Source organism: Ambystoma mexicanum, chromosome 3p, assembly GCF_040938575.1.
Source record: "Ambystoma mexicanum isolate Mex_15411 chromosome 3p, UKY_AmexF1_1, whole genome shotgun sequence".
NCBI classification, from domain to species: domain Eukaryota; kingdom Metazoa; phylum Chordata; class Amphibia; order Caudata; family Ambystomatidae; genus Ambystoma; species Ambystoma mexicanum.
The window spans coordinates 1,138,514,267-1,138,530,591 of record NC_090925.1 but is presented as its reverse complement, the minus strand read 5'-3'; the positions used below and the strand labels follow the sequence as shown (position 1 = coordinate 1,138,530,591).

At 40.8% G+C, this 16,325-nt stretch overlaps 1 protein-coding gene and 1 long non-coding RNA gene across 7 annotated transcripts in view; one reads left to right on the top strand and one right to left on the bottom strand.

Moving 5' to 3' along the window:
- RAPGEF6 (Rap guanine nucleotide exchange factor 6) overlaps positions 1-16,325 on the bottom strand; it is a 1,719,096-nt gene that overhangs the window by 1,249,939 nt on the left and 452,832 nt on the right. For all 6 annotated transcript variants that reach the window (XM_069652531.1, XM_069652536.1, XM_069652533.1 and 3 more), the window contains exon 4: positions 3,481-3,564. In XM_069652531.1, the coding sequence (XP_069508632.1) occupies positions 3,481-3,564 (84 nt within the window). The remainder of the gene's footprint in view (positions 1-3,480; positions 3,565-16,325) is intronic.
- Positions 1-16,325, top strand: part of LOC138581310 (uncharacterized) — a 519,684-nt gene that overhangs the window by 468,144 nt on the left and 35,215 nt on the right. The gene's annotated exons all lie outside the window — the stretch shown is intronic.

Sequence of the window (16,325 nt, the reverse complement as noted above, 5' to 3'; positions counted from 1 at the left end):
CGTTTACAATGGATGGATTCATGTGGAGTGTCTGGTTTTTGTTGTTGCAAAAGGCCGGGGGACTCCATAAGGAATCCATATTATTTAACGCTGGCATGAAAATCCATGCCCACGCAAATGCTGGAGCATTTGTATGGCAGAGACGAAGGGAGCGGCAGGAACGCAAGATATGTTCGGCCCCAACTCTCTGCCATACAAATCAATGAAAATGGAGAGCACCGGAAACGAAATATGGAAAAGCCATGCAGGAGGCTCGTTTTTAACTGATTTTGTTTCGGTACAGGGAGCCCAAAAGAGTCCTCACGCCACCACTCAGCTGCCAGAAATCCCAAGGAACAAAGTCAGGACTACCCACATCAGCCACTAAGGTCATCCAGCAGCCTGTATTTCTCCGAAGACATCATTTAACAAATAAACCAGATTCAGGTGCTGAAGAGGGCAATAAAATCAAACCGACTCTTTCCGTCTTTAAATATTAACCTATAGCGATTCCAAGAAAATACGAACACGGACAAGAAAATACACGCGTGGCTTTATTTTGCGCGTATGCTTTTATTCCCATTTCAGCCGCTCACCATGAGACTTAACGAAGCTATACACGACAGAAAGGGTAGGTTGTAATTAGGGATGCATCATCGGGTGGTTGAAATGAGCGCATTTACATTTGCCTCCCTCAGGCCCCAAGAGTCCAGTAGAGAAAATGTGCCAACACACATCAAATCTCAGAGCGCAGGGGTCAAGGTGAGCGCACCGGCAGATACAATGCTTCCAAAGAGCTGTCACGGAGACGGTGCAGATGTAGGGCTAATGCTCTGCGGCGATTAAACTCCGTGACTCAGGCATTAAAAATACAAGTAAAGGAGTGCGCAGATAAAATAAGATGCGGAGGTTTAGCGACACGAATCAGTGCACATCTTTATTACAACAAAACGGCTAAAAAAAATATACGTTGTAGGCTTCCCACTCCTAGAATAGCTGCGCAGTTATATAAATTAGACATGATCTCTGCTGGATGTTTTCGGGTAAGAAGGGATACCAGAAAAATATTCGGTTCATCCTCGGGGCTCAAAGCGCGTGAAGGCTACGTGATGTTTTGTCGTTTCAGAACTTGTCCTGAAAGCTTTTTTTGCTAGAAACTATAGGGCGTCACATAAAACTGAGCGAAGGTATGTCCATGGTCTCAAGTTAGAAGGCAATAAGAGGAAAGGATTTTGGGTGCTTTGCAAAGAATTACGGTATGAAATCTACACCGATATATTTGCAGCTCTGGATAATGATTTTTAGTCTAGTTTGTATACATTATTAGAGGCAAGACATTGGTGGGTGTTGTGCTTTCCATCGAAATAGGAAGACCGTAGAAGAATAAAGTTGGGGCTGGGTGGGAATCGAGCGATATAAACATCTGACAGCAAAAGGGGCACAATAGTAATTCAAAATACTAGGTAAAGATATGGGGCGGGCGTACATGAGTATGGGAACGCCCTGGCAGATTCTTATAAGGGGAAGAAGTAGGCATGAGGACTGCCATTCAACTTTATAAAGAATTCAACAACGCAGACACTGTTCAAAGTCACTGCATTACCTACGAATAAGACACATGGTTAAATTGAGAATTAGATGGATAGAGTAAGTGCAAACACACTTATGGATAACCAAGAACAGATGGATATACAGTGGTGGCAGATACACGTTTAAACTGGAGGGTACAAAGTTAGCACGAAATACTGTGAGCATCAGATTGTAGTGAAAGAGCCAGAGTCAACCAATGAACCTCCCTAAAACAATTTGAAATAATATGTTAAAATGGCACTTTTTGCATCACCCTTTATCAACAGTTGGATAAAAAGCCTGACAGCGGCTGCCCAAGAGCAGAAGAATATGACTCCTGCCATAGTACAATTCAATTTAATCCCACTGTGAGATAGCAGCTGGGAAAAGGGCAGTAGCTCAGAAACTCCAAAGCTCGATGACTGCAAGCTGGGACTCCCAACAGGCTGTATGAGGACCGTTCGCCCATCCAAACGTGCAAGTCTCGTCCATTTTAAAATATGGGCAGAGCCTTTTATAGACTCAGTCTGCACACTATGGCAGACCCACACACACACAAGTACAAAAGACCCAACTTACTTAATTTAAACAATATGCTATTAACCGATCACAAGCCAGAAACTATATTGAATATCAGATGCAAACACATATGAAGGGGCAAGGGCCAATAGAACTCAGAAAGCTCCAAGGGATAGTGTGGCTGTTTGAGGAGTTGGAGTTTCAGAGGCAGCTGAAGACAAGGGACTTGAGTGGCAAAAAACAGACAAGAGGCTTGAACTTGGAAAGGTGGAAGAGCTGAGGAGGTGATCAGCTGAAGCAGGAAGAACTGAGAAAGGAGGTAGCAAAAAGAATTCAGGAGGTGGTGAATGAGAGCTAGCAGGGAGGCTGTGGCACGTAGGAGCTGTGAGGGAGCATCATTAAGTTAGAGGAAGAGCCAAGAAGGAAGTGGAAAGAAATACTGGGAAGAAGGCGGATGAGAAAACAACTCAGAAGGAAGGAAGAATGCGATACAGCACCATGAGGAGGCTGGAAGGAGGAACGAGCATGCAGCAGAGAATCGATGAGCATAAAAAATAAGATGTATACTGGGCTTAAGGATCACCATTTTTAAGAGTAATTTGATATTGTAAATATTATCGAATGTATTCCACAGTCTGAAATTGCTGGGAGCTATTTTGCTCCTTCCACTACCCTAAGTTTAAAAACAAGAGTTACCAGGAGCTACTTTGGCTCCCCAGACCATCTGGCACCATACACACATGCACATATGACATTAACTGAGTGTTTGAGAATACAGATAAAGAAGTATTGCAACACATTTAAATATAATGGACGATACATAATGGGCAAAAAGTTAAAAAGTATGCATCTCATGTGGAAGTAAGATTTGCAGTGAGTGCGTGCCAAACTCGGTTCTGGTTCCGCAGCGGGAGCTCCTGCCGTCTGGGTGTCAACTTCGAACCCTGTATTCATTCCTCTGCAAGTAGTTTTTTATTAAATATTTTTGTATTAAAAGATATAAGACCTATTTTTGATGTCCAGCAATAAAAATACTTAAGTAGTTATAACAGGAAAATGATAATAAAGCTAATTTTGAAAAAAAAGATATCCTGTATTACACATTCCTAAACTGGCTATTGAGATGTTTTTAACTGTTTGATTGGTAAACTAAATGGTACAAATAGCACTCCAAAATGATCGCAAACACTGAATTGGGTGTGAAGAAAATGGCTGAAATACATAAGTTGTCAAAGCATTTGACATTTTTTTCTTTTTGCCATAGGACGAAATAAAGAAACACGTAGAAAACATTTGTCATTGTTTTAAATGGTTCTAAATATTGAATGCACTCTGAAAAAAAATGAACATGTAAAGTAAAAATGAACAAAATTGTGAAATGAGAACTGCAACGTTCAATTATCCCATACACACCTGCGCGGAGGTAAAAACATGGAGTCCTTCATAAGCACAGATCCAGAGAGAAGAATATACCAACATCTTGCAAGGCTTTCCGAGCTAAATAAGGAAAGAAATCAAATGTGTTTTCAAGATCCCCATAAACTTTAAGCCATAAACTTTAAGATGCATTTGAATGAACATTGTTTTTCTTAATTTTGAATGTATTGATGCAAACATTATCATGATATAGAAAAACATACACAATGCTATGAAATGGGATCAACATCAGTTTAATGAAGGAAGCAAGCAAAACCTTAAATATTGTTCGAACTTGATCTGTAAATTCCAGTAGTATTCTTTAAAAAACAGATTTGTAGGATTAGCTTAGCAACAGGTTTAACTCTATTCACCCAGGACCTTATGCTAACATAAAAAGAAAAAAACAAAGGTCAAAGCTATGTAATGCTGGAAGCATCTTCAAGTCAATCATGCAGCAACATGATATCAAGTCAGCCTGATATTTCGCCGATATATTTGCGCTTTCTAGTAACTTCAGCAAAGACCACATAAAAGAAAATAAAAACTAATTACAAAGGCGTATGGGTCTGTAGACCCCCCCCCACATCACCCAACCCCCTGACGCCATCCTACCCCTTAGCTCTTCTCTCCTCCAGGCAGCCACCAACCTGCAACACCACCACAAAGGGTTATCACAACCTCACCATATGTCTTGGTGCAGAACAAGAGTCTTTGTTAAACTTGCCTGGGTTAACCAAAGCACATCAGGCAGATACTCCTAGCCCTGACTTCTCAATGCTAGCATGACCCCAGTCAGGTTTGGAGGGATTGAACAAAGAGCAAGAGGCAATTTATGGAACCCAATCTCTCACCTACACACTCTTGGATACATATTGTTTTACTGTCAGTTACTGAATGTGCCCTTGCACTTTTCCTGTTTCCTCTCCCTGTGAATGTATCTGGTCTGAATGTGACAAGTCTGAAGACCAGTTCCTCCACCTCCCCATCTCCATCTCCACCTGTGGTGCTGTGAAGTGACTGCTCACAGAGGGCGCCTTATAAATCAACTCTAAATATTTATTAAATAAAACATTGACAAGATGGGACTGATGAGTGACTTATGTGAAAAATCATCTGCCTCTCTCTGGGGATCACCAGTAGGGTGAACAAGGGGCCGAATACCTCCCCAAGATAGCAGATTATGTCCCCAGGGATGGTATGTGGTTGCTCTCACTTGATCCCAGTTTCATGGTTCGGGACAGTCACATGGCAACAGCCAAGGATGACATCCCTTTAAGGGAAGTAGTTCTACTAAATAGGGAGAAGAGGGCAGATGAGATGAGGGGAAATCAGGCTCTCCCAAACACCAAAGCACAGTGCTTTCCCTTCCAGTGAAGATGGGGACTTGGTAGCTATTGTTCCTGGCAAGAGTCATGGAATCCCATCTAAATCTACAGAGGGAAAAGGGAGACCTGAATTAGGTAGGGGCCAGCCAGCCAGCCATTATAAAATGCCTCCAACTCCTCCCATACATATAGGAATAGACAGGCTAAGGGAATCTACATTGGGAACAGGGTTGGGGCATGACAACCAGAGAGGAACACCGAAGATGGGGCACTGGCCACCTCAAACTCCCACATCAGAAATTACAGCTATCCACAGGGGTGAATCTCACCACCCAAACTCTAAACCATCTGTCTGAGGAGTCATATCTGAGTATCATTACCCCAGAGATGCAGGACAGTAGGGCCAAGGTGGCAGGCAGAGAGAGGACTTCCCAAGGGGATTGACAAGCCAATTCTAACTCCCACATGAAAACTGGGAGCCATTCCATGGGGTGGAGCCCACCAGCCAGTTCCTATCTCAGCTAACGCACCCAAGATCCCTTTCACCAAAAAAGCTTGAAGGATGGACCACAGAATTAAAAACAGAACACAGCCCCAGTCTGTCGGTGAGGATATTAGAAGTAGGAACTGGAGATCAGAGAGTGTAGACAGATGAGCAGGCTAAAGAGAGAAGGAGTACTTTGTGTTCGAGCAGAGTCTAGGAGTCTGAGGGGAGATCCAGGAGGCTAATCCACTGCCCTCTGAAAGCGGGAGCATAGACCCAGAAGACCAAACTGATGAACCAAGAGAACTGGGGGTGTTGGTATGGCGCGGGAGGGGGGAGCCAAAGAGGGAACCACGAAAAAAGAGGAGGGAAGCTGGGATAGTATCAACAGTGCCCGAAGTGTTGAGGAAGGATAACAGTACCAGCAGTGCCTGAAGGGATGGAAGGTGGTGATAGCAAGAACAGTGCCCAGAAGGCTGAAGGAAGGGACAGTAATAGTTATTCCCAAATAGGCCAATAAGATAAAAAAGCAGATCTTATCTATGTGAGATAACCATTAATAAATGATACATTTGCCATAACGTATCCCATGTTTCAAATATTATGCATGGAAACCGGTACATAATTATCATAGTTTCCCAAATACATTTATAAAATTTCCCCACAGTACCACATTTTGACGAAAGAACAATCTATTCCAGTTTCCGAGAAAGGTTCACATATTGTGCCAATATACAAAAAAGGACAATAGAGCAGATCCTAAGAATGATCACCCTGTTGTCCTTTTTGATATTTCGAGCAAAATCTTCTCAACATTCATTTAAAAATATTTTAAGGAATGGTCTACACAATTAGGAATAAATGATAAACCGTTGGAATTTAGGAAAATAACTGGTAACATTTTAAATGTCTTAGTTTTGAATTTGTTACAAAATTTGGCATATTTAAATTGCCAACCTATAAACCTCACAATTGTTATAAACCTCACAATGGTGCTTGCTTGACAAGGTTAACCGAGACAAGCTTTGTGCAAAACTGTGTAAATGGGGTTGTCCAGACTACCTTATTAGTATACTCAGACATATGCACTCGAACACACAAGTAGAAATTAGACTTAATAAAGAATATATGTCAGAACCTATTTATACATTTAGAGGTCTAAGACAAGGGGTGTCTTGGCCCCAGGTTTGTTTAATTTATACATTTTAGACTTGGCTTGTACGCTGGAAGAAAGTAATACATATCCTCTCTGATTATCTACCACTTCTATACAACATTTGGTATATGCAGATCTCATTCTGTGAGATTTAACACCTATGTGGCTCCACCGAGGACTAAATGCTCTGGAGCTATACAGGAAAACGTATGATATGGAAATGACCTTTAACCACTTAAAAAAAAAGATAAACATGTTAGAAAATAAAAAGGGTGAACGTATGGAAATAGTTGATAACTGGAAATATCTAGATTTTATAATAAATGGAAAAATTAAGAATTCTAAAATCTTAGATACTGCTAGACAAATTGCTATGGCTTGTGTAGCTCAAATGATAAAGATGAACAAGCATGGGTGTTTCTCCTTATTGCCTTTGATAAAGCATTATAAAACTAAGATCATCCAATGTCTATGATATGGAGCGGAACTATTTCCTATAATCATAAAACAAGAACTGCAAAATATTGAAGTGAGACTATGGAGAAAAACCTTGGGTTTACCAAATTGTGTTCCAGTATCAGTTATTCACTATGAATTGGGGCTTCCTTCTTTATGATATATGATATGATTAGTCATTCATAAAGCGCCTGTACACAAGTGTTTCTATGCATGAAAAGACAAGGGAGGGAAGACAGAGCGAGGACAAGACAATCAATCTTACTAGGCCTTGTGTCATTCAGATAGTGCAAGTGCGAGAACAAAAAGTGCACTGGGAAAGGTGGGGGGGGTTACAGGGCAGCAATGCTCTGAGTAAGTGCAGCCAGGCTCTGGGTGGTGCAAAGAGAACAAGGGACTGTAGGGTTACAGTAACAGCCCCTAAGTGCATGGCAGGCGTGGCGGCAGTGCAGGGGCGACTGATCAAGAAAGAGCCTGGTACCCAGTGGGACTCTGAGGGAAGCCAAGCAACCCAAGGGAGAAAGATAGAAAGCAGAAGAGAAGAGGAATGTTTTGAGCTGCTTCTGGAAACTTCTGGTGGTCCGGCTCAAGTTTCAGAGGGGCAGAGAGGCCATTCCAGAGGGAGGCACTTGCAGAGGTGATAGCCTTTAATGGGCCTAATACGCTAGAAAAACGGTCTGTATAGGAAGATTTTAGACCCTCACATGAATTATTTATTCATTGATCTAAAAGAAATGGCTGAAAGAAAAAACTATTGTGTTAAATAATTGGTTACAATCTAGCTTAGAGCTATTAACACAATTGAAAGAGTTTCATAACAATTTAGTATTAAATACCAATGTGGAGTTGAATAAACTCTACACCTTATCCTCTATAATGAGAAACCTTTATTATAAAGTATTTAAGGTTTTTAGTATCCGATTCTTCTTATTCACGATTGTTGAAATCCTTTGATGAATTGTATGTTTATTTATTACAAAAGGTGTTTTGCGAAAGGTTTACTTAGATAAGCCAAACGCTACTACTAATAATAAAATAAGAACATGAGAATGCAGGATTGGGTGGATACTAGGGTAGCAGTTTCCAAATATAAATGATATACGTGTATACACATGGAAGAGAAACGTTTTAATACTTTACCAAATTAAGTTTTCTAACAAAACACTTTCCAAAATGTTTATGCAGCTGCAACTAAATCTATTTCCTACCCTTGAAGTTAGGGGTGCAAGATTCAAAATTCCATAAAGAATCCAATTATTGTCAATGTCTCGATAAGGGAAAAAAGAGACTCTAGAACATTTCTTATCGACTGTCCTCCCTTGCAATCTTTAACAGAATATTATTTTGCTGACTATGTACATGAGAAAAGAACTTTATTAACCTATGATTTTGGAAGAGACTTATGGAAAAGAAAGTTCAATAATTAATGTGATTAGATATATAACTGTTGTTGTTATTGTTGTAAATATTAGGTCTGTTCCACTGAAGGGTTTTTTTTAGCACAATTTATGAGTCTTTATTATGCATTGTATGGTTGAGTTTTTTGGGCTAGCCTTTTAGCTTCACCTTGGTACCCTTTGCATTGGCATGACATTACCATTTGAGTCGTTCAGGACCTGTTTTAAATCAGGGCTAATTTGGCCCTTTTCTATGTGTTTTACCATCAGACATCATATTAACATGCTTTTCTGTTGTGCAATTGGCATTGTATTTCAAATTGATGTTTTTAGCAGTCTGTGATGTAGGTTTGTATTTTCGGTATGCGGTTAATTTTTATTATTTCTTCTTTCAATATTGTAATCTTTGCACTAGTCACTTTATTTCTATGCACTATGCACTTTATGGTTGCTTTTTGCACATATGCAAAATATGCAGCAATCCGCTGAATATTGGAACTTTTTGCACTTTATTGCGTTTTTTGCACATAGCCGTGATATTGCAAGTGTGAACCTCAAAGAGGCTCTTACAACTGTTGAAAGAAAGATAACTGCACACAGTGCTGAACCCATATCTAATGCACATCTGTCTGCTATAGCACTAGACGCTTTACATTCTGGCGCATTTGCACACATTTCTCCATCATTTTTTGGATTTCAGTATTGCATTAGAGCTGTCATGTAGCCCACTTGGGCTAATGCATAAGTATTATGCTTTGGTTCTGTTTGATTTTATTGGGTTTTTATATCTGCAAAAAAGGCAGACCGCACTATGAAGTAACATGAGAGATTTTGTAATCTGTAGAACATCTAGGCTAGATATGTTTCCACTACTGCCCCGCGTGACCATTTCTTTGCCTTAGGCGCATGTCACTAGACATTCCTACGTTAGAGCATTAACTATTCTTTTGTGCTGCTTTCGTTTTTCGCGGGTCGTGTTTGGACTCTTGGAAAGCATTTAAATGGCACAGAATCAAGGAAATTCTACCGAAACTTAAATTGCATGCGACGTGGTGATATGTTATAAATTCTCTACATATACAAAAATGCATCTTTTTTTATCACACGTGCAGCAATGTGTGGAAACACATTTATACAAATGGACCTTAGATTTAATTTTATTTGTGTTGTGTATCTCCATGTGCTACGTCTCACCCACATAATCGTATTTGAAAGATACCATTGTATTTATTTCTGCCCTTTCTTGTTTGTACATATATGCCATTGCAACACGTCAGTGGTGTTGGTATACTAGTATTCATTCATGGCCAGTACGCCGACACTCTTGCTGTGCAACCATAGAGATGAAGATACATTTATCAGTCCTTTTTCTGTGTTTGACCCTTCAATGTGAACAAGCGGTTTGTTACTGTGAAACGCGTCGTCTGCTATACTCGTTTTCCACAGCACATAGAATAAAGGAAACCTTGCTGTTGTGCACATTTTGTTTGTTTCTCTGCCAGTTTGGATATTTATCTGCACCGCTGCTCCTGGAGTGCTGTCCGCCCTTGTACTTTGGTACACCTTTTTTCAGATATATAACCATATTTAGTAATGGGTGAGAAAATGACAGTAAATTAATTGTAGTATTTGCTGTCGACTTAAGATTTGAAATGACTAAGATTTCAAATTAATTTCTATCTTTGTATTTATTATTTTACTATTTTTAAAAAGAATATTCTGATAAGGACGTTATGTTTAAATCAGTTTGCTATGTTTTTCGATGCATGTTTTTTGTATATATTGTGAAAGGCTTTATTTTCTTAAAACCAGTGCACAATAAATAAATCAAATAAAAATTAAGTTGAAACCAAAAACAAAAAGTCACTATTTTTGTATACATATTCTCAAAGGAACATCACACTTTGGCTTAGTTTATCAGATACAGCAGGGAAACTTCAAATGACGATTTCTGTAGCATGTGCCATTTTTAATTTTCAAAATGCAGTTCCACGATTTAGAGGGAATACAACATTATCTGTTGACATGTTGCCCTGTCTCTCACCAACATTCCGAGATAATATGTAACTGTTACTTATATCAGTTAGTACAGCAAGTACAGTTCTCATGTTTTCAGTGCTGTCTCTCAATGAAGTAAGTGACTTTTGATACTGTTACTCAGAAACAATGCATTCTTTTAGCGCCCCTAGTTTTACAATGAGACAGCTTCCATGTCTTGTGTTAGGTGCTATCCTTTACAAAAGGCGGCACCTAATCACTTGGCTGGTGCGATATTTCTCAAAGCAGTTGAATCCTATGTGTCACACTTGAGAAAGCAGTGCAACTTTTCAGCACCTCACTTCAAATCACTTCAAGAAGTCTTCATTTGCCTTTAATTTTCCCCACAGTTCCAGACTGTTTTGTGTAAAGACTTTCTTTGTACACTATAGTATTTCCAAGGAGGAGAACAGAGAACTGGACATTGGGAGATGGGAGAGACTGTTTTGGGTTAAGGCTCTTATTGTGCACTGCATTCGTTTTCCAGTTAGAGAAATTCTGAAGTCATCTGAGGCTGGCGAGCCCGAGAACTTTGAGTTAGCGTGCAATTTCAGATAGTAAACCACTGTGATATCCGAACACTTTTCTGTTGTAGTTAATACCTTCCCACTTTATTATTTGGCCTGTAACAGTTCTCAAATGAAGTACTCAAACAATACTAAATATAGTCTTCTGGGGGGTTGACTGGTCATTGGATTCTGGCTGGGATGCCACACATGCTACTAGTATTAAAGATCCCGGACACATAGAAGAGGCCCATGAAAGAAGCATTGTCAGGCTAAGCTAGCCAGGGGAAATGGAACAAAAGAGTAAGGCACTTATATATGGGGATGTATGGGAGATAGCACCAGAAATGCAATGCAAAATACATTCATCTGTATGTGAGGGGCATGCACAATAATGAAAGCATCCGCCAAAAGACAGCCTTGCAGTGAGCAGATCAATCTGCTCTGGCACCAGCACCCTCCCCGATAGCCTACGAGTATGAAATGGACCAGGGGGAAGTGGAGACAGGAGCAAGCACTGCCTATTTTATCTAGTCAACACCTGACCCTGCAACATAGCTGATGGTCCAGCATCCGCCACAGCAAACAACTTACAGATATGCAACGCAAACATGTTAAAGAGCACAAACACATGCGTGGGTGTGTGAGGAAAGCACGGCAAAGTCCCCACAGGAAGTCGTGACCAATGGAAGCAGTACTGGAGTGCTGCAGCTTCTATCAGGTTAGAACTGGGGTTGTTGTGCAGGTAGCAATAGACTATGTGCAGCACATCTAACCACGGTATGATATTTATAACCCAGAGGATTCTAAGCACAGACTTGGGGATCAAACCTGTGGTGCTCCATGTTGTCTGGCTCCAAAGGTGAACACGTTGCCCCCGAGCTATCCTCCTGAGACTAGTATATTTGAAGTACTGAAACTATCCCTCACAGACTGAACTGGTACTCTCAGTAAGAATTTATATACAAACAGTCCCACCTAAAAAAGAACTCTAGTATTCATGTTTCTTACTTGAAGGCACAGAGTTGGCGAGGGCACCCTGCCTAAACTAGACTCATCAAATACTGCCAGTGCATAGACTGAGCATATGTATGTCACAGTGGGGCAGCTAGCACCAATGACATGATTGTGGAGAAAATGTACATGCTTAGATGGAGGGGAGAAAGACATACACCATAGCTTTGGCGATTGAATATCTATGGACAAGTGCCTCTGAATAACAGAGGGGTGACCAATACAAGCTTCAATCCCGTACCTCAGATCTAGAGCATATACCCGCCCCTCAGGCAGCAGCGCAATATCAGGGGCTAAGTGTTGGCCATTCGTCTGCAAAGGTTGATTATCTCACCTAATTACAATAAAGCAGAACAGCCGGAAGCACAGATTGGAGGAAAGGCAGTGCTAGAAACTACAAATTTGAAGATGTCAGAAAGCATCGTCAACAGAGTTGGATTCCCCTCCTGCAAACGCCGGCAGATTGTACCCCAATGAAAAACTACTATGGAAGGTGATTTGTCATCTGCTATGTCACAAACGTAGAGACGATTTGATGCCAACCAAAGAGCTTGATACATCAGACAAATACTACAATTTTCCAAGGATAACTTGCAAGACCCTGTGTCAAGCTCCACACAAGTCTAAAAGGGTAGCACATGTCAAGGCCACTGTAATGTGCAAGGAAACATACATCATAAAAAATTTCTAATTACCAATCTCATATCGGGGAAAACTCAAACTGAAGTGAAGCAGTCATCATTAATAGTTGACTCCCAGAGGCAATTAAAATACATGAATAGTTGTTTTTTCAAAGTAAATAAATAGGGTGTTCACAGGGGCGTTCCTGTCACACTGTCCCTATACTACATGTACAGGGCCATCCCTCATGCATCAAAGTCCTCAGATTGTTGCATACAGAGAAAATAATGTACACAGTCAAATTGATTCCTTTAGAACTACAGTTGGAGAAAGTGGAAACAATGGACACATGGAATAACATTTGCATCTGGGACATCCGAGAGACAAATTAAGGCAGGATTACATGTCTTTAATCATTTACTGCACATCTATACACTAGTTTAGCAGATACAACCACCAAGACTGAATTATTGGAAGACTAACCCAGGTCACACACATTTCCTCTGCAAAATCAGCATTATAAAAATGTATTACTGTACGGATCATTTGATTAGCTTGTCTGATCAAATAACCAATGTGCAAACCTGCTTAGTCCTATCACCTCTATTTTCTTCAGCATGCATCCGAGATGGAGACGCAAAGTAACCGTTTCAAAACTGAGAGAGCATGACATAGAAGTTACATTTAAAAAGCTGCTAGATGTAGAGGTGAAATGTGATGTATTTAAAACTATTGTTACCCAAAGGTAAGCTGAACGTTTAATACAGTGAGTGCAGGAGTTTAAAACCCTTATCGCTATAGCTTTTGAAGGAATCCCAATTTTTATACAACTAAATGGTGCTCTCTGGTTAAAAGGTTTCTTTTCATCTTTTCGGTTCCATGTGGTCTTCAGCGTATGTTTTTTTAAATAAAAGGTGTATTGCGTATTGCGGAGGCAGGTGATACAAAGCTTCCCTATATACATGCTTCTCTACTACTGAAAAGCCACAAAGGCAGAGTACAAGGGTTTCTAGGGGAGGGCATTTGCTGGCATGGCCAGAGAAAAAATAATAATTTCAAAAAGCCAACCTTAATTTTAACAGCATCCATTGCACAGTGAATGGGTTAAAATGGCAGTTGGAAGCAGTCTTGTGTGTATTGCAGACACTGGATGTGATGTTGCCTGTATTGATTCGATTTATATCAAATGTATTGATCATTGGTTGTATTGAATATATCATGATTTTCATAAAATCGAGAATTCATTTTTTATAATCTAATTTGGGTATAGGTCTATATCCAAAGACATACTTTTCCAATGTATGGGAGTAATTCACACAATTACTAGAGCTTTAATTTTGTTTAGCAATATAGCCTACGTTAGACATGCTCATCTTCACGTTGGTCTCACACTCAGACCCTGTGGTTAGATGGGCACAGGCAATGCTAACATTTGGATGCAAATGTAATGCTTATAATATTCTACACACCAAATAGTAAAGACCCCAATGTTCTCCACAAAGTCCAACTGCGAACAGTTTTTGGGTAGGATCAGTCCTAATTTGGTGACTTTATGAGCAAACAGAACCTTCGACTACTCGTGTTGAGGAAAGTGTGTTATTTCATACATCTATTGTGCCGTAAGCACCCATATTTTCTAGGATAGTATTTTTTAAGGATATCTACAGTGTACCAGCAGGTGGCCATTATGTATGCGTGTCCCGTTAACCTATACATTTCGACTCTGCACTATTTCCTTTTCACCACATACGGGGCGCTTTCATTGCAAGCTATTAACTGACAAATTCAGCTTTTTTAGGTTGATTTTAGAACCAGCTGGTTCGATTTAAAGACTGACTTTTGCAAAATAGTTTCTACTTCATCCATTTGTAGTTGGAGGAACTGCAAAGTCACTACTCAAAAATCCTTGGGCAGCTGAGAAAGTGTGTGCCAGACTTACATAGAACCACCTCACAGTAAATTACCTTCAGTCAAAGCTGGTATCTGACAGAGGACAGGGAGGGTCTTGATAAAGAGAAAACAAAGAAATATTTGATACCAAAGACTTAGCCCTCTCCAAGAAAGAAGGCAAAGACAAGAATACGGTCATCAATATACAAAAGGTTATCCCATTCTTGCAAAACGCTTAGACAAATTAATCACAGGTAATAATGTCAAGGTGTAAGCTACTTGCTAAACATAAAACGCCACTGTGAAACATGCACACAGCACACCATTTGATACGCATCCAGCAGCCTGAGGGAACGAGGCACAGCAGAATTCTGGTGAATATAAGTCAATGGTCACATGCGGTTGAAGGGAACCCAAAGAACCGAATGACCACGGACCACAACGATCCCTGAGAGTAAGCAACAAGAATAACCCATCAACCCAGGTCCTATAGGGAGGTACTCACAGTGGCTGTTTCTAACAACTCAGTGAGTAAATGTTTTCTATTGCAGGTAGAGTTGCAGGACCCGGTCACTCAGGGATTGAAACCTGGACAAACAACAGTCCCACAGATCTAAAAGAAACACAGGAGGTCTTCACAGGAGTGAAAGCAGCTGTGAAAGTGGCTCTAGGAAGGTGTAGGAACCCAACAAAGCAGATGCCGGTGGCTCGGTCAAAAAGACACAGCAAAGAGCAGAGCAAAGCCCCACAACAGAGACAATGGGGCGGCAGCCCATGACACCCCAAAAAAGGCAAACATGAGGAAGTGGTGTCCCACAAACATCTGGACGCTGGCAGCTTTCTACCCCAACGCATATGACCAAGGCAGTAAAACCGGGAAGCACCAGTAAAACGGGCCAGAGACTGGCCCATCATGGAGATTCCCCGTCCATACACCAAGGAGGTCCAGAGGGAGGATGAGGATAGCCCTTAAAGGATGTCCAGTTGGCAAAAATTAAAACCAAAAGGGAAGGGACGCAGGATCCAGCCAATATTACAAGGCCTTGTCCTAAAATTTCAGCAGCAGCAGCTTTGTGGCAAAATGCTCCAACAGGTAAGCAAACCTAGCCAACCTACAGAATGCCAGCACAAAACCGGCAGAATTGAGGAAGGTTTAGGGTTTCCCATAGCTATACCCATGCACTGGCCTATGCCAGCCCTCCAAACACACACACACACACACACACACACAGAGGTTCTGGCAGTCAGCCTATTAGGTTGGCCCTAAAAACTGCCAAGGCAACAGGTACCCTCCCTATAAGGATGTGTAATGGGCAGAAACTATTCTAGACGAGTATAAACTACCACTATGGAGTGTGCATGGCCGTGTTGAATGTTAGCATGTGCTTACAGCAGCAATTTAGATACTCCCTCATGGTTCCCCCAGACAAAGAATCCCCCCCCCCCCCACAAAAAAATTGTCAAAAGTAGGACTCAGAAAAACACATTAGTGACACAATGAGTACCAAAGTGCACTGGGCTACAAATACAGTAAATTGGCTTGCACCCCCAAAAGCCAAAACTAAACTCTAGCTGCCATTCGGTTACTCCCTGAAACCAGTGTAGGCCTATAATCACTCTAAGGCCAAAAAAGGGGTTTAAAAAGCACCCCTCACTTAGGCGCCATTTGGGACTAGCGTATGAACATATACTAAAAAAAAGGATGCAGCAGCAGATGGACTTCAGTCCATCTGAAAACCTAAAAAATAAAACAAAATCTGAAAAAACCCAAAGGGGGTTAGGGGCAATAGAATATGTAGAAGGTCCCCTAAATCGGACGCGACAACCCCTAAAAATGGAACTATGTACTAACGATTGGCTAGTGACATGTACAAATTACGTGGTCTGAATTAATGAAACATATTGAGGGAGAGAGGGGGTACTCCAGACTCCTGAAGATCATCTTCAATTAGT